This window comes from Sinohyriopsis cumingii, chromosome 18, assembly GCF_028554795.1.
Source record: "Sinohyriopsis cumingii isolate HCF-2022 chromosome 18, ASM2855479v2, whole genome shotgun sequence".
NCBI classification, from domain to species: Eukaryota; Metazoa; Mollusca; class Bivalvia; order Unionida; family Unionidae; genus Sinohyriopsis; species Sinohyriopsis cumingii.
In genome coordinates this window covers 31,395,057-31,419,040 of record NC_142978.1, presented here as the reverse complement: position 1 = coordinate 31,419,040, position 23,984 = coordinate 31,395,057, and the positions used below count along the sequence as shown (strand labels likewise).

Here is a 23,984-nt window from a genome sequence, read left to right as displayed (position 1 = left end):
ACTAGATTTAAATCAGTTTGTGCCTGTGAACTCTTTATAGACTGCATTCACATATCTATGTATTCACATATCTATGTAATCAGCACTTGATTGTCAATATTGCATCACCCTTATATCCCATGGTTCTGTAATAGGTTGATTGAATTCTATAAGTAGATTATAGGGCTTTGGGTTGGGGGGATCTTTTTTAGTGATGGGTTATTTGACAAATTTTTAACATCAGACATTAGCATTTTTTATCACTACTCTTAAACTACATGTACGATTGCCATGAAATTTAGCATGCACACACATCATGGTCTAGTTCAGGGGTCTCAAATTCAAACCACCATGAGGGAATTTTTGATGGCCCAAGGGTCGTACCTCCTTTGTTATCTCTCATGACACCTTGTGATGTCAAACATTTTTCGGGTCACAGGATACAGCTTGGTCTAGTTGGTCCTAAATCAAAATGGTGATGCATGGACATTAACAATGACCACCTTAGTGGCCATCTTGGAAATGTTGTTTAACTACTCCTGAATGGCTGGTCATATTAACATAGGGTTTTCACTAGAAGACTTATTGTAATGTCTATTTGGTCCTAAATGAAAATGTAGCTAATCTGATATCGAACACACTGACTGTCTTGAGTTTTGTAATCACTGCTTCTGAACAGAAAGTCATATTGACATGAATTGATCAGCTGAAGACATTTTGTGATGTCTAGTTGGTCCTAAATGAAAATGGTGCCAATCTGGTGTCCATATATGATGACCTTACTACATACATCTTGAAAATAGTATCACTTTAACTTTTGGCTGGAGAGTCATATCAGCATTTAGTTTTTACTAAACTTCTTATGATGTCTAGTTGGTCCGAAGTGGAAATCATGCTGCTGAGTGAGATAGATATCCAATATGACCACCACAGTAGCTGTCTTGACATTCTTGTTATGATCGATTTCTTGTCATAATGAGCCCAGGGTTTTCACTGAAACACAATTTATAATGCCTGGTTGGTTATAAATGGAAATGGTTCCCAAGTACAACTCCTAATAAGGCTTTGAGGATGGCCATGTTGAAAATCTTGTTAATACTACTTATAGATGGCTGGTTATATTGACATGGTTTCACCAAGAATTCCTATGATGTCTAGTTGGTATTAAATTAAAGTGTTGCTAGTTTAATTACCAGTGTGGTCACCATGGCACCCATCTTTAAAATCTTGTTATCATTATTCCTCCAAGACAGAAAGTCATATCAGTGTAGACCACAAAATACTTTTTTATGACTTGTTCTTGATTTAAAATGAAAATAGTACCAATCTGGAGTCCAGTATCTTGACTGCAGAAGCTTATTGAAAAGTGTGTTATCGCTGAAGAGTATCATAGATGGTTTCAGTAGTTGAAAGGAATAAATGGCCTGATATTGAATTCCTGGAAATTCTCTTCATAAATATTTTCAGCTTTCAAAAAGCTGGAAAAAAATAGTTTTGCTCAGATTCATTGAAAAAGAACTTGTTATATATCTTGAGGTAAAAGAAAATCATAGGCTTATTTCCACCCATTCCCCTTCTGAGTGAAAGATGCATGGACACAGTGAGGAAGGATGGTCATGATCTGTCCTGATATATTTACAAAGTGAAAATTGCTGATATAAAAATAACCCTCCCAGACTTGTTGTGTGTGAGACACATGGTATACTAAAGCACGTTTATTTTTACACAGTTAAGTCACTTCTGATATGGAAAAGAACAGAAAGAACCTCAAGGCAATACAAGATTCAATTTGGAATGTAATTGTGAAATAACTGGAAACCAAGGCATCAATTTAAAATGTATCTACCTAGATCAGTATGTGTGTACAACAACTTGTTTCTATTTTTGTACTCAAAAGTTCAGTTCTTTTGTTGTTTGGTTTCTGTCAAGGGCACATGTTTGCACCCCTGACCGAGTTTTTAATAAAATTGTTCTGAATTTTTAATGCCTGCCTGAAACATAGGGTTGGACTAGATTTCAGATACCTATCCTGTGCCTGTATTGCATCACCTTTACATCTGGTTTTATAATAGATTATTTGTTAGTAGATTTTCAGGCTTGGGGGTGGGAGGGAGTTAGTGGTGAGTTATTTTACTTCTTTTTAACCCAGTCCTTTAACACATATTTATTATCACAACTCCTCTTAACTCATTAACCCCTGGAGATTTTCACCTGAAATGGTGCTAGGAAACCTGTTTGGGGTTACTTCTAAATACATCCAGATACATCTGGTTACTGGAGATTTTCACCTGAAATGGTGCTAGGAAACCTGTTTGGGATTACTTCTGAATGTATCCAGATACATCTGGTTACTGGAGATTTTCACCTGAAATGGTGCTAGGAAACCTGTTTGGGGTTACTTCTGAATACGTCCAGATACATCTGGTTACTGGAGATTTTCACCTGAAATGGTGCTAGGAAACCTATTTGGGGTTACTTTTAAATACATCCAGATACATCTGGTTACTGGAGATTTTCACCTGAAATGGTGCTAGGAAACCTGTTTGGGGTTACTTTTAAATACATCCAGATACATCTGGTTACTGGAGATTTTCACCTGAAATGGTGCTAGGAAACCTGTTTGGGGTTACTTCTAAATACATCCAGTTACATCTGGTTACTGGAGATTTTCACCTGAAATGGTGCTAGGAAACCTGTTTGGGTTACTTCTGAATACATCCAGTTACATCTGGTTACAAGAGATTTTCATTTAGCTGGATTCTTATTTGCCTTGTTGTGTTAAAGATGTTTCGAATTGGTTATTTTGCTCAGTCCTTTGCAGATGGGTAACTTATATTGGACTTCTTTTTTTTTTCCTTAAGGACACATCATTTTTATGTCCTGGCCATTTTTATTTTACTCCAAATCTCAAACTTATCCAACTGTTTGCAAAGGTTAACCTGCCCATGTGCAGTTTGGACCAGTCTGCTTTAGATAAAATGCCAAAATGTCTAAAATCGAGACAGCAACTGTGGTTCTGACAACCAGTAAATTTATACTAAAAAAATTGGGGATTTTATTCTGCTGTATTTTGTAAGGCAAGTAGTTGTTGTTGTAGGGTTTAACACCATTTTTCAGCACAAGATAGGCTATATACGGTGGCCAGTATAAATGGTGGGGGAAGAACCTATGGAAAAACCTGGAAAGAACCACCGACCCACGAGAAGTTACTGGCAAGCATTCTCACGTACCCACATTGGCTGAGCCCGAGACTCAAACCCATACAGACGGGGGTGAGATGGCATTGATCCGTAAATGTGAGCGCTTTAGACCACTAGGTCACTCGGGGGCCCCTGTATTCGGCGAGTAGAAAGTCTACATTATTTGGTATCATTGTAGAGCAACATCCGTCTACTTTTCTGTGATACCATCAACTTTGGTGTCTCTTGAATGATGTTGACAGTACGGAGCTCAAAAATAGAATATAACCTCATGACGTGTAAACATGGCACAGTTAAACTACTTGGAGGATTGCCATGAAACATTACACACACACACACACTAAATGCCATATTGAAAATCTTGTAACTACTCTTGATGACTGGTCATATCAACATAGAGATTTCACTAAAGATTTCTCATAATGTCTTTTTGGTATTGAATGAAAATGGTGCTGATCTGGTGGCCAATATGGCCACCACAGTGACCTTGAAAGTCTCGTTGTTACTTCTGATGAATGGAAAGCCATATTGACTTGAATTTTTCACCAAAAGACTAAATATATTTCACCAGGTAGAATAATTGTTAATGACTCATAACAATGAAAAAGTTCTTAATATAGGCAGTTTCATACTTTGACTACTGAATTTAACCTGGGCTTCAAGGTTTATTTTGAATGCTCAGCTGGCTAACTTAAAATGCTGCTTTAATTTGTAAGAAGGATTGTGCTTTACACATTTTGGCAAGAAGGATTGAAATTTGCACAGATTGGCAAGAAGTATTGTGCTTTGCACATATTGGCAAGAAGGACTGAGCTTTGCACAGATTGGAAAGAAGGATTGTGCTTTGTACAGATTATCAAGAAGGATTGTGCTTTGCACAGATTGGCAAGAAGAAGGATTGTCCTTTGCACAGATTGGCATAGAGAATTGTGCTTTCCACAGATTTGCAAGAAGAATTGCGCTTTCCATTGATGGGCAAGAAGGATTGTGCTTTCCACAGATTGGCAACAAAGATTACACTTTCTACATATTGTCAAGAAGGATTGTACTTTCCACAGATTGGCAGGCATTGTACATAAAACAGATTGGCAAGAAGAATGGTACTTGACAGATTGGCAAAAGAGTATTGTTTTTTCCACAGATTGGCAAGGATTGTGCTTAATGCAATAAGTGTGCTTTCCACGGATTTGCAAGAAGGATTATGCTTTCCATAGATTGGCAAGAAAGATTGTGCTTTCCACATATTGGCAGGGAGGGTTGTGCTTCCACAGATTGACACAAAAAATGTAATGTGCTTTCCATAGATTGGCAAGGAGGATTGTATTTTCCACAGATTGGCAAGGAGGATTATACTTTCCACATATTTAGGTCTTCATGCAATTCTTAGTTTCCTGTCATAACTCAGCAGCTTTATTGTTTTAATTTTTTGGTGTTTAAAAATGTTATTATTTTGAGGTTTGCAAATATGAGACAGTAAACTACTTTATGTACGCTTGTTGTATACTTTTTAGTGTAAGTGATTTTCTCATGGTAAGGTAAAGGATTTCTTGCTGTGTTCAATTTAATTATTGAGGTCTACACGTGGCATGAATATGAAACATTGTTTCATTATTGTGAACTACTGTACACAAAATTAGGTCACAGTGACTTACTATGCATGCATGTAGAAATTTACCATCGAGTCAGCCAGTACTAGTGCAATGTTCTATCAATCCAACTATTTGCAGATGCATATTGTTTGAGGAGAGTATTGTATTTTATTTAAAATCTACATGCAAGCACGTTTTATCAAATCTTATATCTTATACAAGCATCATTCCTATAAATGGTTTGGGGAACTGTTATTTGCTTGAGTGTTTGTGTACATCATTCCCCAGTTACTAAGGACAGTCTTGATTCTGATGTATCTCAGTACAGCTCTTCCTTGATAACTTGTGAGGAACAGGGTCCATAAACATGGACCATGACTCAGGCAAGGAGGAGACAAAATTTTGGTGGGAAGGCACAAGTGGGGTGGGTTCTTAAGCTTAGCAACTTATGCTGATACACAAGAGTAAATACCTCCATTGTCCTTCACATGTATATGATGATACACAAGAGTTAATATCTCCATTGTCCTACACATATATATGATGATACACAAGAGTAAATACCTCCAAAGTCCTACACATATATATGATGATACACAAGAGTAAATACCTCCATTGTCCTACACATATATATGATGATACACAAGAGTAAATACCTCCATTGTCCTACACATATATATATGATGATACACAAGAGTAAATACCTCCATTGTCCTACACATATATATGATGATACACAAGAGTAAATACCTCCATTGTCCTACACATATATTCATCTAATTGAATTGTATATTATGTTATATTATGTTACATGCTAAATTATATATTATTGAATCTGATGAAGTTCGAAGTTCATGTTTCAGTAATGCAGGAGTTTATAATTAGAACATGTGTATCCATTACAAGTAAAGGCCAGCTTCGTAGCTGGAATTCCATTCATAATCTGCCATTGTCAAACCCATTGAATTGTTTGCATTGGTTAATTCATCATGAATAGTTATTCTGAATGGCACTGCATCAATAAACACATGGCAGTGACTGTACAGTCCTATATGGTTGTAATAATAAAAACAGTAGCATGATTATCTGTGTTTTGACTTGAAGAAGAAATTAGGCCGACCTACACACAGATGTAATATTACTGTGATGTATTATGATAGGTGGTTTGGGGAACTGTTATTTGCTGTTATTTGTTGTTTTATGGACCGTTGGGGATAGAATACTATTTCATATGTTTTTTAAAGACTTCCTTGCCTGTGGGAAGGCGCCTGGAAGCAACGGCATTTCGCCTGAAGTCCTCAAGAGCGGAAAACCAGCACTGCTCCAGCCCCTACACACTCCTCTGCCTTTGCTGGGAACAGGGATACATCCCACAGGACATGTGTGACGCCAACATCGTCACTTTGTACAAAAACAAAGGAGACTGTAGCGACTGCAACAACTATCGGGGCATCTCCCTCCTCAGCATCGTCGGAAAGGCTTTCGCCTGTGTTGCCTTGGCGCGCTTGCAGATCCTAGCCTCCCACGTCTACCCAGAGTCCCAGTGTGGATTTCGAGCCGGCAGGTCAACTGTAGACATGATCTTCTCACTACATCAGCTGCAGGAGAAGTGTCGCGAGCAGCAGATGCCCCTCTACATTGCCTTCATAGACCTAATGAAGGCGTTTGACCTGGTTAGTCGGAGTGGACTCTTCAGACTCCTGCAGAAGATCGGCTGCCCCCCCCCACGTCTGCTTGCTGTCATTATGTCGTTCCATGAGAACATGCACAGCACAGTGTGCTTCAGTGGCGCAACATATGAAGCATTCCCAGTCATCAGCGGAGTCTAACAAGGCTGTGTCCTTGCGCCGACGCTCTTTGCCATCCTCTTCTCCATGCATCTCCAGTACGCATTCAAGGACTGCAGCGAGGGAGTGTACATCCATACCAGGGCTGACAGCAAGCTGTTCAGCATCGCCCGTCTCCGTGCTAAGACTAAAGTCACAGAGGTACTCATCCGTGAATTGCTCTTTGCCGATGATGCAGCCTTGACATCACACACGGAAGATGGACTGCAGCAGCTGGTATGCCGCCTCTCCCATGCTTGTAAGGAATTTGGACTGACCATCAGTTTGAAGAAAACGAACATAATGGCGCAGGACACAAACTCCCCTCCCTCTGTCACCATCGATGGGTACAACTTGGAAGTTATCGAGAACTTCACATACCTCGGGTCTAACATCTCCAGCTCACTCTCCCTTGATTCTGAGGTGAACGGCAGGATTGCCAAGGCGGCAGCAGTGATGGCCAGACTTAACCAGAGAGTCTGGCACAACCCCAACCTCACAGAGAAGACCAAACTGCGTGTCTACCAAGCCTGCATACTCAGCTCACTTCTCTACAGCAGCGAAACATGGACCACCTATGCAAGACACGAGAGGAAACTCAACAGCTTCCACCTGAGATGTCTGCGGCACATTCTGTACATCCAGTGGCAGGACAAAGTACCCAACACAGAGGTTCTAGAATGCGCCAACATGAACAGCATGTTCTCCATTCTCAGCGAGAGGCACCTTCGCTGGCTTGGCCATGTCAAGAGAATGGACCCAGGTCGCATTCCCAAGGACCTATTGTATGGGGAGTTAGCAGAAGGTGCATGACCAACTGGAAGACCACATCTGCGCTACAAAGATGTTTGCAAGAAGGATATGAAGACGGCAAACATCAATGTCAACGACTGGGAGAGCTGTGCAAACAACCGTTAAGGTTGGCATCTAGCTGTCAGGCAGGGAGTTCAAAACGCAGAGGAAGAGAGAAGAATAAAACAAGCTGAAAAGAGAGCTAGAAAAAAGGATAAGCAAAAGCATACTTTGGAGCTATGCCATTGTCTCCCATAGATGGACGGATGCCAAGACTATTATGATAGGGTGAGATAACTGATCCATTAACCAGCACGTGTTATTATGCCAGAGTACCATCAAGTTAAGCTCTTAATTAGATTTCACTATTAGAGGACATGTCACATTTATAATATTTACAATGAAACCAAATTAAAAAATAAAATTGAAACATGAATTTAACTTGACAAGACCTTTATTTTGAATTGGCTATTATTTTTAAGTGTTGCCACCAGTTGGCATTTCCCAATCTTTTATGGATCAAATATTTTGTTGTACTTGTGTAATTTGTTGAGAAAATATTTGTGTTAAAGACAGTATTTCAAAATATATGATTTCTTATTAAAATGTGCAAGTTTCATGGTGTCGTTTTGAAATAGCACACACTAATGTTTCATTGATACATTGAGCAGTATATAAAGTTTTCATTTGCCAGTTTTCATCACAATTTTAAAATGTTAAACAAATAGGAGCTTGTTGCCATTTCTATAAATAAAATGGGATCCACACCTGCCTTTGCATTATAAGTGGTTTAGCTAGCTGGCAGAGAGCAGCGTATAAAGTGGTCTTACTGGTATAATGGAATACTTTTTAAAGACTTCCACAAACAGCATTTTAATGAGCAAAGACAGCAGTATTCCAACTTGTAACAGTTTACATATATATCATGATTGCCAGGTATTTCATTATTTTTCTAAATTGACAGTAAGTTTTTTATGGACTGGCCAATGTAATGCAATGTTATGGAAGAAATTTCTTTGGTGAGATTAAAGCACTGAGATCTCTTCTCTGGTTCACTGTTGGCTCATCTCTACATGTTCAACAGTACTGAGATGAGCAGAACCCAGTCTAAAACATATATCATATATCAAGTACATGAACAGCAATTTCTAACAAAGGTAATCTGAGTTTTGTTGGATTTTTTCAAGTAAATATGATGTATTTTTTCAGCATCAATTAAATATGACAGTATTTTTTTTCAGTATTAATCAAATAGGGCATTGTACAGTTACTTCATGGCAAACATAAACTATACAGTTAGAATATTCATTTAATAATCAGTTAATCAGATTGGAAATAGTTTATCAGCCAAGTAAACAAAGTACAGTACAAACATGTACTGCCAGCTTATGGCATTGTGGATGTTTGCTGTTGCAAAAAGAAAACTCCAGTACGGAGCTAGAAATGACATCAGCACTACATCATTGTGTTATCAGTATGATGTCATTTGTTACAAGTGTGTTGTTTTTCTATGAAATCTGAGAAAATAAATGTACTATGAAGCAATTTAACCAGTGTTTCTTAACGCATGTTGAAAAATGAAAGGTATGCTGTTTTAATAAATGCACTAACACTACTGTGAAAGAAAATGAAGTTGCTAAAAGAATGTATGACACCTTGAAAGAACAGTGGCGATTGACAACCTGCCATAAATCAGCCTTTTGGGCATTTTAATTATCTTTTGAAAATTGTAGTGGCTTAAATAATTTTATCATAGTGGAATACAAAATCACTTGCCAACATTGACTTTTCTTTTAGTATTTGATACAAGGAATACTGATCTACAGCCAATACAAAGTAATTCTATTGAAGTACTCATTCCAGTACTGTTTTATGGACCGTTGGGGATAGAATACTGTTTCATATGCTTTCATATATCCTGACCCTTAGAGGTGAAGAGGTATTGAACTAAAAATCATGTCAAAAAAAAAAATTCTCATGGTTTTGGAATGCTTGGACAATTAGGAACTATATAGACTTGATTATAAGTGATGTTCAACTTCAAACAACACATACTCTAATCTGCCATTGCATATGCTTGCAGATTAAGGTCTTTGTTTGTTGTCTGATTACTCTGAACAGCTGCATAGACTCAGATCTGCTGGTGTATTATAGATCGCAGGTCTGGGTTTGTGGCTGGATTGACATATATAACCTGTTGTATACAGTATGTGCAGATATCAGTAAGGTCAGTTTTCCTACATTTTACAGCCACCATCCGTAAGAATAACACATATTCATATCGTGAATTCAGCACACGGTGATCTCGGTATCTGGAATATTATGTAAATCAGTGTTGTTTTTTTTAATTACTAAGCACCTGCCAAAAGTCTTTCAGGATGTTGTGTTATGAAGTTGTCTGTCTGTCTGTATGCACATCCATGTGTTCCCTATTTCTTTTCTGCACAATGCTGGCAACTTGAGTTCTCCATCATGTGTCTTTACCAGACCTAATAAATTACAGTAGCTTACCAGGTGAGCCAGCTGCTACAAGACACTGTGAGCTGGTCATGAACATGCAGCTGCATGTGAAATGGACAGAAAAGAGGACCAAGCAGAAAGAATGTATAAGGACTATAAATGGAAAGGAGATAACCTGGCTTTATTTATACAAGAAGTGGAGATGTGGATGAGGGAAGTTCTGAGAGGTGACACGGGAGAAATTAAAGTCAAGACTTAGTGTTGTTGATTCAGCAAAGAAGATATGTGGAATGACAAGAAGGCAGATGACAAAGGGATGAGAAATATGGTTGTGGGCAGAGGAGATTAAGTATTCAATAACCAATAAGGTTGCCTTTAACTCATTCAGCCCCAGTTATCAGTATCTCTGCTGCTATGCCTCAGAAGCAACAAATCAAAGTAAAATCATTTGGGATTGGTTTAATAGTTGTTTAGTTCTTGAAGAAAGAAAAAAACATTTGTAACCAATCAGGGACATTGTATCAAACACACATTCATCATGACTGGAGATGGGATCGGCCTTTGAATGCAGTAAACAAACCATGACTACAGATGGGATCAGCCATTGAATGCAGAAACCGGATCACGCCTACAGATGGGATCTGCCGAATGAGTTAAGAAGTGGTAGGAAAGTCATGTAGATGTTGACCTGAGAGTGGCATATAAATCAACATACAAAGAAGCAAAGAGAGCAATAACAAGCACCTAGAGTGATGCAGTGAAGCTCATATACAAGGAGCTGAACACCAGGGAAGGGGAGACAAAGGTATACAAGATAGCAAAGGCCAGGCGAAAGAGCAGGTGAGATAAATAATTAAGTAAACATGATCAAAGATTAAGAAGACAAAAAAAATTGACAAATGAGGATGCCATTCAGGCTAGATGGAAATTATACTTTGAGGAACTGCTTAATGTAGAAAATGCCAGGGAACATTGATCCGGTGGAACATCCAGAGAATAAATCATTCTTAGAGAGATTGAGTCTGCTGTAAAACAGATGAAGAATAATAAGGCACTGGAGCCAACTGGAATTAAAGTGGAGATGCTGAAAGCTCTTGGGCAAGATGGTGTAGATTGGTTGCCCATAATCCTGAATGACTCCCTTTGGCAGGAAAAGTTACCAGATGATATGAAAGAGAGTGAGGTGGTGACAAACTGCAAGCAGAAAGGAAATGCACTTGAATGTGGAAACTACAGAGAGATCAGGCTTTAGTAAATTGTGTTGAAGGTGTATGAAAGAGTGGTTGAAAGACATATCAGAGGAAGGGTAAATATTTATGACAATTTGATTTCTTGCCTGGCAGGGACACAGTTGAGGCAATTTTCATTATCATGAAGGCGCAAAAAAAGATTCTGGAAGGAAACAATGAGAGATACTGGAATTTCATGGATTTGGAAAGGACTTTTTTTTTGAGTGCCAAGAGATTTTTATTGGAGTTTAAGGAAAAAGGGAGTTACAGAAATGATTAATCAAGTCATTAAATCCATGTACTGTATGAAGGAACAAGAACAAGTGTGAAGCAATGTGGATTTATTGTTGGATTGGAAATCTGAGTTGGTGTTCATCAAGGATCTTGCCTAAATCCATTACTGTTCATAATTATAATGGATGCCATCAGTGAAATTGCCAGGTGAAAGGTACTATGGGACATGCTATACGCTGATGATCTGATTGTGGCAGAAGATTCTGTGGTGAACCTTCAGACAAGGTTCTCCAGATGGCAAAGTGATTCAGAAAGTAAACACCTTAGAATCAGTGCTAGCTAACCATGGTATGCTCAAAGATTGAAGAACCCATGGTAATCACTGACAGCAAAGGAAATGTATTGAGGTAAGTAGAGACCTTCAGGTATCTGGGATCAGTGGTAAAAGCTAAGGGAAGATGCAAGCAGGATGTCAAGCAGAAGATCAAGACAGCCTGGCAAAAGAGGAAAGATTTTAATAGATGGAGTCTGTGATCTGAAGATGCCAGTTTGAGTTAAAGGAAAGGCTCCGGTGGCCTAATGGTTAGAGCGTCCGCCTCAGATGCGGGAGATCGTGGGTTCAATTCCCGGCCAAGTCATACCAGAGACTTAAAAAATGGTACTAACAGCTGCCTCGTTTGGCATTCAGCATTAAGAGGTTAGTGTTAGGACTGGTCGGCCTGGTGTCAGGATAATGTGACTGGGTGGGACATCATGCTACATGTCTGCGGCATGATGCCCCAGTGCTAGACATCACTATAAACTGCCACACTGCAGACATCGTAGCGATATGACTGAAAAATTGTTAAAGCTACGTTAAAAATCAAAATCACATCACATCACACATCACAAAAAAATGACAAGACCCGTGTTGATATATGGAGCAGAAGCATGGTCACAAAAGAGGAAATGAACTCCTAGAGAGAACGGAAATGAGAATGCTATATTGGATACTCAGTGTTTTATCTACAAATGGCTTTATGTAAATCATTTGACTCATCAAGGCAAAAAAACTGTGTCAGAATCCAAACCCATGAGTCTTATTCAAACTAATGATCAGGTTTCAGTAGTTTTTAAACGTTAATTATATTGTTTAAATACACAACAAAAATATTAGTTATATAATGTGACTAAAGCCACAAAGGCAATTCCCTTGCTAGAAGCATCTGAACAGATCTTTATTTGTAAAAAATCTTGTTGATGGTTTCTTGTTATCAGAAATAATCTCAGCATATATGACAAGGCTTTTATTGTTGGCTGTGTAAAGACTGTCCTCAACAATGTTTAATAGGGCTCTCCATTAACTCTGAACAGGTAGTAGCTGAGTCATACTGATTGGCAAAATTCTTCAAAATGCCAGTGACATCTGTTTCTTCAGTCGCTAAGTCCTGTATTAAATTAAGAAGATATTTGTATTTTAAAGAAGGGATGTCTTCTACACTCAGCCAGTGTACACACTTAAGTTGCACTTTCACTGCTTCTTTATATATGTCTTGTTTAGAAGAATGTTTTTGTAAACCTGCATTCAAATCTGCCTGGTGTTTTGGACCTTCAATCAGCAGTTTGTATTCTGGCAACCCAGCATGCCTTGGCAGTGTACTGTTCTGAAAGTTATTGTTTTTTGCACATTTAGTCATGCAGGATTTTTTTTAGCCTTTGTACATATATGGCAAAACATAAAGGCATCTTCACTGTTGCCTTCTTTTTGAAAAACATAGCCAGTTGTGTTTTCAACTATTGCTGCATCAATTACATTTTATCTTCCGAATAACCATTGCCTCATCTTTGGATGATGAAGGCTCCACTGGGTTGATAACAATAATATTATCATCAGTCGGTCATAAACACGGTCCAAAAGATAATTTTATTTGTTTTGGATCTATTTTAACTTTTTGCCTTGGGTGCCATTTTCACTCGACCGCTAACAGTATCTTGGAACAACACAAGGCATACAGTTGAGCGAATGGAAATTGTTGCTTCATTGCATGACAAAGCTGCGCATTAAATAATAGTTTCTCGTGAGAATCACTTTAAAATAATGTGTTTATTTTCCGCCTCATTCTTATGAGGCTTGATTATACTGTTCTAACATCCCATTGCTACAAATGATGTGACAGTGACAGGTCACATAAGGTTTAAGCTCCATGATCCACACTAAGTTGTTCATGATAACATTAGTATAAGAAATACATGTACATATGTTTTCTTTGTTTGAGAGAGTTGGAATCTAGCAATTAAAGTAGTTAGACCAAACCTTAATTTTGTGTTAATCAGCAACACATATTATTGGGGTGTGTCAGTTTACGTACCAGCGATGCTATTTAGACCGAACCTTTGTTTTTTGTTAATCAGCAAAACATCACATTGGGGTGCGTCAATTTACACACCAGCGATGATTTTTGTGCATCAGATTGGAAAAGTCTGCGTATTTGATGCATGACGCATGGGTAGATAAAACACTGGATACTTGGGATCTCACTTAATGAGAGGAAAAGAAATGAATACATCTGCCGAATAGTTGGAGTAACTTGTATCACAGAAAAGGTTTGTGAAGCCAGACTACAGTGGTATGGCATGTGCAATGGAGTAAAACCCAGTTGCATTGGAAGAATCATGAAGGCCGAAGTGTATGGACAATGGAGGTGATGATGGCAGAAGAAAAGATGGGTGGATGTGGTACAACAGGATCTGAAGAAATTCAGACTCACTGCAAAAAATACTAGTAACTGCTGAATGGAGAAGGAGAACCCATGTGGCTGATCCCTCTTTAGAGGCTGATTAACAGTCCACAGAATGACAGACAGAGAGAGAGAGAGAGAGAGAGGGAGGGAGAGAGGGAGAATGAATAGCTTAAACTTGAGGCAAGGAAAAAACCAACTGATGTCAGGATTTAAAGGTCAGAGGTCAAGATCACATGATGGAACGAAGGAAGAATCTTGTTTTTGATATCAAATACCATGACCAAAGTTTGTAAATAGCTTACATTTGAAATAAGAAAGACACCATTTGATTTGGGGGTCAGATGGATAAAGGCCAATGTCGCAGTGACTTAGGGTCTACATCCATCATGTTTGACAAAAAGTTAGATAAATTGTGAATTAAATGTTTAGGAATAGTTTGCTAAAATTAGAAATGAAGCATTATTTTTTAAAATGTTTCTCTTTAGAAAATGAGCCCATTATCAGATTGTGAGGAACTCTCCACTGTCGTATAGTTGCTCTGCCACAGCTTTTCCTAAAACTACACTGGCAGCCACCATCACAGTGAAAGTTACATCAGAATATCAGTATTTTGTACCGGTTTTCACTCAAAGCAGCTACAGTGGCAGAGTGGGTAGCATGCAAGACCCACAACGTAAAGGGTACAGGTTCAAATTCCTACCACTGGATGAGCTCAGTTCAGCTACTATGGTATGTACATATGCAAGGCACTTCACTCTATTTGCCTCGGCAGTAAAAAACCTTTTTGTCTTGCTGTGTCGAAAAATACCAAACTGATCAGCAACATGTATTCACCGAGTCAAAGCTGTAGGAATTTTCAATGACCTAGTCCTAGATGTTGAGCTGAATGGGCTTTCCCAAGGTTAAATAAGTGGTTCAGCAGTTTGTTGCACGTCAGATCACACACACGTGGCCTAATCTAAAGAACAGTTCTCATAATAATTTATTTCTGAAAGATGGCTTTTTTATATTAAAAAGAGCATTTAATGCATGAAAATTATCTTGCACTTGTGACTTGAATTAAATGTAACATGTTTGTTTTTTTGGTTTGTCATCAAGGTATTACATGGGCAAGGTTGTATAATCTCTAGTGTACTGACATATCCATAAATGAGGACATCTTTTCAAGAAATCTGATCACTAGTTCACCTAGTTTCTGAAGAGCTATGTATGATTATTTGATGGAATTAATCAGGAAATTTACCTTGTGCTATTTGTCCCTTTGCTTTTTAAAATTGATATTGTTGGAAAATTTCCTTATGGAATACTTTCCACAGCTAGTGAGATTTTAGTGAAATTGTTAAAAGTAAATCTGTGTTTTTCCTTCATATTCTATTTAAGGTTATTCACTGTTATAAAATCAACACTTTCTATGCATTTCAGAATTATGTGATTATCACATTATAACATCATCAATATAACATCGTTTTGTACTTAGGTGTATTTTGGTTCAATGAACTCGGTAGAGATTGAGTGTAAAATTATGTAATCACATCATCTGCCTCTTTTGCAGTAATTAAAAAGAAAAGTTGTTATACAGTTATTTTTTGAAAGGAATCAGTCCTGTGAAAGAAACTGATAAAGTCAATAAAAAAGTACACAAGATGTTTGGAATTTGTTAGCAATTTATGACTGGGGGGAAATTGGCATGCAGATTTTCAGTTGCGGAAAAACTGATGTGATCTCAATTATTGTGCTGTTCAGAAAAAAATTCTTACCAACATAATTTTCTTTGTGTGTGACAAGAGGTGTCTGTATCATCTTCTACCAACAGTTTAGGAGTATCATTGCCTACAGTCTGATGGGTGTATACCATATTTACTTGCTTATAAGTTGAGTCAAACTGGAAACAACATAGATCCTGATCTGCCACAGCATAATGCGCCTGCAGATCAGAGTCTATGTTGTTTGTTCTACTGATTATTCCTAACACACTGCTCATACCCAGATCTACCAGTGTATTAAAATTGTGACAGCAGATCTGGGTTTGTGCAGTTAGCAGTTGGAGTCAAATTAAGAGTCTGTACGGTGAACCAGTGAATGATATTACAGTATCCCTGCCTCTGTCTGCGTGGGTTTGAGTAGTGGTTTCGGCCTATGTGGATATGTGAGAAAGCTTGCCAGTAGCTTCTCATGGGTCGATGGTTCTTTCTGGGGTTTTCCCAGGTTCTTCCTCCACCATTAATACTGGCCGCCACGTATATAGCCTATCTTCTGCTGAAAAATGGCATTAAACCCTACAATAACAATATCCCTGCACAAAAGCATGGAGATAAATAAGGTGCAGCTTGGTGAAATTCTTCTACAATGTTGTTCTTTTTACAGTACATAATGCATTTGTTGATAGTAAATGTTATTTAGAGATTATTAATATACAGTTGTCACATTATTACCTAGGCAACCCAGCACACCCTTTGTTCTTTATTACTTGGAGTGTTTATTTTCAGATTTCTATCTATACAATGATATTTTGTGATATTCAGCATTTTATGAATTTTGTTGTTGTAGGGTTTAACGACATTTTTCAGCAAAAGATAGGCTATACATGGTGGCTAGTATTAATGGTGGAGGAAGAACCCGGGAAAACTCCGGAAAGAACCATGACCTACGAGAAGCTACTGGCAAAAGCTTTTTCAGATACCCACATTGGCCGAATCTGAGACTCAAACCCATGCAGACAGAGGTGAGAAGGCAGTGATCCGTAATGGAGGGAGCTTTAGACCACTCAGCCACCTGGGGCCCCTTAAGAATTTTGAAGCACTGCCGTTGATTAGGCAATACAAATATGTGTCTGTGGTATTGCTTACTATAATACACACACACATACACACACTTTAATGTGTGCATGCACATGCACAAACATTGACCAGTTTATCCTTTTGGAACTTTTTACAAGAAATTCAATAGCCACAAAATAAATATACCCCAACCCAAAAGATGAAACCACAGGGGTAAATCTACACCTTAATTGTATTTCCAAGTACATTTAACTTTGCTAATAGTGGAAATTCATACAGTTCACTATATACACTGAAAGCTGAAAGATTTAGTTAACAAGGTGTGGTCATAAGGTAATGATCACGTGAAACGATTGTGATATGGTTATCTACCTTCTCTTTGGTGTAAAGATAAAGAATTGTACAAACAAATTTAGGTTAAGAAGATAAACCCATACAGTAAATATCAACATGAAGTACTACAAAATAAATACAATGTAAAGATTCTAAAATTCATTAAAAGTTAGAAAGGATAGAAACTAAGTGATTCAAGACTTTTGCTTATACATACATATGCTGCTGCATGTGTGCATGGTGTTGGAGATGTTTTGCGTCAGATGAAGATGGCACACAAAAAATTTGAGTAGAAATTGTTTGAAGATTTGTGCTATATTTCTTACTGTCAGACATTAAACTTTTATATATTTTACCTCAGTTATCTAACATTAGATTCTGTGTACAATATACCCAGTGTTCCAGAAAAATCTCACTTATCTCGAATTCGTGTGTGACTCAAATTCATCCATTATTGGGAAGCTGAAGCTTGATCCCATCTGAACACATAAAAAATGGTGGTTCCTGCTTTGGAACCCATTGCTGCATGTTAGCGCATATATGCTAATGACATGCGTCTTGGGGTTTATTTTTCTGCTATGAATATTGATTTCATGTAAATGCGATATGAGGGTAAGTTGAATACACATGAATTGGGAGTTTACTGAACTTTCCGCAGCTCAGATGTTAGCATGGGAAGGTATCCCAGTGGTGGATCAAGAGGGGATTTGGGATTCAGTCAACTCATCTCACCTTTTCCAGTTAAAATGGCACATTTTTAATTTGCAAATTTGCAGAGTTGATCTTTTTAAGCAAAACTATATTGAGAATTGAACCCATATGAACAAAATCCCTAATTAACCCCTGTATCCATGAGTATATTTGTTTGGTTGCTTTTAACAGCATATCAGTACTTAGGTTATATTGTACCAAGGAAGTTGAGTAAAGTGCCTTGCCTAGGGATATGCCATCGTAACTGATCTAGCATTATCTGGGCACAAATAAAAAACTTTTAGCCTTTGAGGCAGCTTAATCTTGGTCATTTGCTTGTGAACATTTTGATTCACTACATGGCAGATGGGTAGCACGGTTTGGGGATAGGATGAAGTTCAGGCTCCAGGTTATGTAGTCAACCTTTACCAACAGCAAAATAACAGTCTGCCTTCTGAATTACATAGCTATTTTATTTTAAAAGTTTTTTTTTTCTTGAAAAAAAAGTAATGATTGATGACAAGGCTTTGGAGAAAATTTCATGAATATTAAGTAAGGAATGTTGCAGTTATTAAAGGTCAAGTTTTATATTTTACATAGTGTCATACTGGGATATACATTCTTAGGAGGTAAACATCTAGAAGTGCTACTTCTTCAGAGGTAAATCTTTTCCCTTAAGTTAAATCCCTCAGGGGGAAAAAATCCTCCATCCTCCCTCATTAGGTTGAGTATTCTGAATGTTTAGTGCCCAAGAAAAACGGTAATTGTACAGTGTTACCCATGTATGTCAGTATGTACATCCTTCCCAAATGTGTTTACTTTTACTTTTTGTATCCAATCAAAACTTTTTAAGGACTACATGAAATTAAATATATTTAATATGAGGCTTAATATACAAAAAAAACTGAGTCAGCTTTTATTTTCACTAGTATCCATCAAAATTTGACTTTGTTAAGTCTCGTTTTTATTTAGATTTCGTCTCTTGCAGCATGGAAAGCATGTTTTTTGTTTCCATATGAGAACTTTGAAGAACTACATGGAATTAAACCAAATTTGATCACAGTTTTAATTTCAAGAAGACCTAACCTAACTTTGATTTTCACCCCTTTTTTTTGGCACCTGGAGTTAGCCTTAATTATGGCCCTTGCTTTACTTAGATGCTTGACCTAAGCTTCCTGCATCTTGAATCAAGGTTACTTCAATTATTATACCAGCTATATATTTGGAAGGGGGTTTGTGTATGTTATGCACATATTTGTATTTTTTTGTTTGTTTCATCTTACACATGATACACAGAATTGAATTTTGACACATGATCCTAACCTCCTGATTTCAGTAAAGTAACATACTGAATTATGTATCTATCACAGACATCTTTGTCAAAAACGTGTGTGCAAAACAGGATGAAAGCCTACAGGCATATGGCTTCAAGTAATATAGTTGGGAAAATATAGTTCTTCAACAATTTTTTTAAAATTTCATCTGGTGCAAAATTAGAATGGTTAATGTGAAGGATATTGAACTTGGCTGGGGGAGGGGAGTGGAACATTTAAACTTATCATATTGCTTTTCACAAATAACATTAATTAGGTCAGATTATTTTTATGGATGTTTTTCATTCTCTATATGAACTTTTGAATTAGTTGATTTGTCCTGAGTCTGCAGATTTCTCTACTCTTTTTCTAAATTTAAATTTTGAACAAAAATTATATCTTTAGAACAATTATCAGATCCTGAAATCCAATAATGAACTTGAGACTGATCTTCCTGAACGGTTCTCAGATCTTGAAATCCAATAATGAACTTGCAAATGATCTTTCTGAACAGTTCTCAGATCCTGAAATCCAATAATGATCTTGCAGATGATCTTTCTGAACAGTTCTCAGATCCTGAAATCCAATAATGAACTTGCAAATGATCTTCCTGAACAGTTCTCAGATCCTGAAATCCAAAATGATCTTGCAAATGATCTTTCTGAACAGTTCTCAGATCCTGAAATCCAATAATGAACTTGCAAATGATCTTTCTGAACAGTTCTTAGATCCTGAAATCCAATAATGAACTTGCAAATGATCTTTCTGAACAGTTCTCAGATCCTGAAATCCAGTAATGAACTTGCAAATGATCTTCCTGAAGTTCTCAGATCCTGAAATCCAATAATGATCCTGCAAATGATCTTCCTGAACAGTTCTCAGATCCTGAAATCCAATAATGAACTTGCAAATGATCTTTCTGAACAGTTCTCAGATCCTGAAATCCAATAATGAACATGCAAATGATCTTTCTGAACAGTTCTCAGATCCTGAAATCCAATAATGAACTTGCAGATGATCTTTCTGAATAGTTCTCAGATCCTGAAATCCAATAATGATCTTGCAAATGATCTTTCTGAACAGTTCTCAGATCCTGAAATCCAATAATGAACTTGCAAATGATCTTCCTGAACAGTTCTCACATCCTGAAATCCAATAATGAACTTGCAAATGATCTTCCAGAACAGTTCTCAGATCCTGAAATCCAATAATGATCTTGCAAATGATCTTTCTGAACAGTTCTCACATCCTGAAATCCAATAATGAACTTGCAAATGATCTTTCTGAACAGTTCTCAGATCCTGAAATCCAATAATGAACTTGCAAATGATCTTTCTGAACAGTTCTCAGATCCTGAAATCCAGTAATGAACTTGCAAATGATCTTCCTGAAGTTCTCAGATCCTGAAATCCAATAATGATCCTGCAAATGATCTTCCTGAACAGTTCTCAGATCCTGAAATCCAGTAATGAACTTGCAAATGATCTTTCTGAACAGTTCTCAGATCCTGAAATCCAATAATGAACTTGCAAATGATCTTTGTGAACAGTTCTCAGATCCTGAAATCCAATAATGATCTTGCAAATGATCTTTCTGAACAGTTCTCAGATCCTGAAATCCAATAATGATCTTGCAAATGATCTTTCTGAACAGTTCTCAGATCCTGAAATCCAATAATGATCTTGCAAATGATCTTTCTGAACAGTTCTCAGATCCTGAAATCCAATAATGAACTTGCAAATGATCTTTCTGAACAGTTCTCAGATCCTGAAATTCAATAATGATCTTGCAAATGATCTTCCTGAACAGGTGTTTCAGATTATGAGTAATTAATGAACTTCTTTAAATTTGTAACAAAATAATAATGTCAGAAAATTTGAATACTCTTTAGTACATACCTATTTAATATTCTTTATTACATACCTATTTAATACTTTATTACATACTTGTTTAATACTCTTTATTAAATGCCTATTTAAAACTTTAGTATATACCTGTTTAATACTCTTTATTACATGCCTATTAATTTTATATGATTGAGCTGACCCTTGATTCAGATGTGCTATCCATATTGGGACTGTTTAGGGATTTTACTAACATTCATGCATTAATATTATTCCTTTAACACATTAACCCCCAGCGACGACTTAACGGGGCACGAGGTAGTAGCCTACTGCCGAGCTCTGTAGCGTCAAGGTCATGCATGATACAATAAAGTGGATGGTATTATAGAAAGGTAGACAGATGTAGCTCAACAATGATACCAAATAATCTGGAATATCTAGTTGCACTACAAAATACAGATGAAAAAAACTATTTTTTGGACCCGACTTTTTTCTACCCAAAATTCGTCCTTGTTTGGAATCCAGTTTTGTGTCCGGATTTTGTGTCTGGATTTTAGACATTTTGGTCTCAGATCTAAGGCAGACCGATATGAACTGCAAACAGACAGATGAACCTTTGCAAAAAATAGGATAAGATGGGCATTTGGAATAAAGAGTGGTCTCGATACGAAAATAATGGGTCTATTAAGCAAAAAAAAATATTTGAGGAACACCAATATTCACCCTTCTGCTCATGCGCTAGCCAAATAGCCAATGAAAAATTATGTTTCTAACACAACTATGCAGTATGTTATTGGAAGATCACCTGGAAGTTGGTGTTTTAGGATGTATTTAGAAATAGCTTTCAAAATGTGTTTCCTACTTAAATTTCAGACGAAAACGACAAAAACCTCCAGGGTTTAATGTGTTAAAATTATTTTGTGTAACAGAAAAGTGAAAGTTATTAATTTAAGATGCAAGAAAAGAACTAGTTGTGTATTAATACACCTGTTTTGTATGCCTTGCCATTAGTTATAAACAACAGTTAAAATAGAGCTGTTATTTATAGATTCAGAATTATTTCTTAACAGTTTGTAATAAATAGAATTTTGCTTCATATTTTTGCACTGTTCATGACGTCAGTAAACATAAATGGCCATTGCTTATCTACAGCTCTTCAGTTAGTGTCTGATTGATTTTCAAGTTTCATGACTTTGATGCTGTTGTCTTTCATGCAGTACCTAATCAAATCATTAGCATGGAGTCACATATATGAGTCACTTTTCTGTAATCATCATCGTTAAAATTTTGTATCAACTTACTTGCAAGGGAAGAAAAATCAATGCACCGGGTTCCACAGACCACTTTTGTGTTTCATCCTTACTTACTAACCCATATCCATGATTAAAATTGTTATCACCCACAGCAACAAAAATTGCAAGAAAGGTGATTTTTTTTTTAGGTCTTTCTTTGTAAAACTAATGTTTTACTATGGTAAGAATTCTTCTAAATACAGGACTCCCTCACTTTAATGCCCCTCATTGCAACATGGTTCCTGTTATAAGACATGTATGGTCATGAATCACATTTCATTATTCATAGCAGAATTATATCTATTATGTACTTCATTAAAATGCAGGTGCTCCATGAAGCTGAGTGGCCGAAGACCCTAACCTTTACAGATCACTCATAAAACTCACCTCTGTCAGCACAATATCAAGTGTCTGACATGATGTATTTAATGTGGGAGTTTGTGTGTGTGATTTTGATTTTTAACTTAGTTTTTTTTTTTAAATTCAGTCATATCACTATGATGTCTGCAGTGTGACAGTTTATAGTGATGTCTAGCACTGGGACATGTAGCATAATGTCCCACCTAGTCACATTATCCTGACACAAAGCTGACCAGTCCTAAGACAATAACCTCTTAAAGCTGATCACCTAGCAAGGCAGCTGTTGGTACCATTCTTATAGTATTCATAATTCTTATCCCTGGGTTTTGTTATGATCTTATGGAGTTCATCCTTAGGAAAAAATGTCTAACAGAATCATCAGATTTAAGGATATTGATGACATTGAACCACAGTAACAGTCTAGCTTCATTGTCGGTATTTGATTACCAGACCTGACCACGGTCAGTAAGGAAAGTAAACAGTTATCGTTCACTTGGATGGAGATTAAATAGCATTTCATGGAGGCACTTCCAAAATGAACTTTTTAAAAATTCTGGAATTGTAGGCAGTGATTTCTGTAAACATAAACTTGTCATAACAGAGACAGTTTTTAAAAAAAATGGCAGATGCACAATTTTAAAGTTTAAATTTAAGAGTGGCTTGCATAACTTTGTTCTAAATTATTGGTGAAAACGAAAGGAAAGAAGATTACAAATAGATCAGTTTAATTTAAATTCTGGTTATTGTCATGACCTGAATCCTTTCTATTATATTTATTATTATTTTTATTATATTTAATAGGCATGCCACCCCGCCCTGGAATGTCAGCAGGGATGCCTCCTCCACCCCACCCTGGAATGCAGACCCCCATGGACCGCAAGCGACCTCCAGACCCAAGGGCAGCACAACAACAGCAGCAGCAAATGAAAGCGTATGTGTTGAATGAGACATTTTGAAAAGTTTTTCAATCCAAGATCACAAATATAACATTTATGTGTTGAATCAGATATTATGGAAAAGTTTTTCAGTCTAAGATCACAAATATAACATTTATGTGTTGAATGAGACATTATGGAAAGTTATTTAGTCTATATCACAAATACAACATTTATGGGTTGAATGAGACATCATGGAAAGTTATTTAGTCTATATCACAAATAGAACATTTATGGGTTGAATGAGACATTATGGAAAGTTATTTAGTCAAAGATGACAAATAGATAATTATGTGTTGAATGGGATATTCTGTATATATATATATATATATATATATATATATATATATATATATATATATGGAAAGCTATGCAGTCAAAGATGACAAATAGAACATTTCTTAGTTTCTG

At 36.9% G+C, this 23,984-nt stretch overlaps 1 protein-coding gene across 2 annotated transcripts in view; it reads left to right on the top strand.

Annotated features, from left to right (window-relative positions):
• Window positions 1-23,984, top strand: part of LOC149776322 (SWI/SNF-related matrix-associated actin-dependent regulator of chromatin subfamily D member 1-like) — a 135,194-nt gene that overhangs the window by 66,541 nt on the left and 44,669 nt on the right. For both annotated transcript variants that reach the window (XM_089942817.1, XM_089942816.1), the window contains one exon: window positions 23,440-23,569. In XM_089942817.1, coding sequence (XP_089798943.1) covers window positions 23,440-23,569 — 130 coding nt within the window. The remainder of the gene's footprint in view (window positions 1-23,439; window positions 23,570-23,984) is intronic.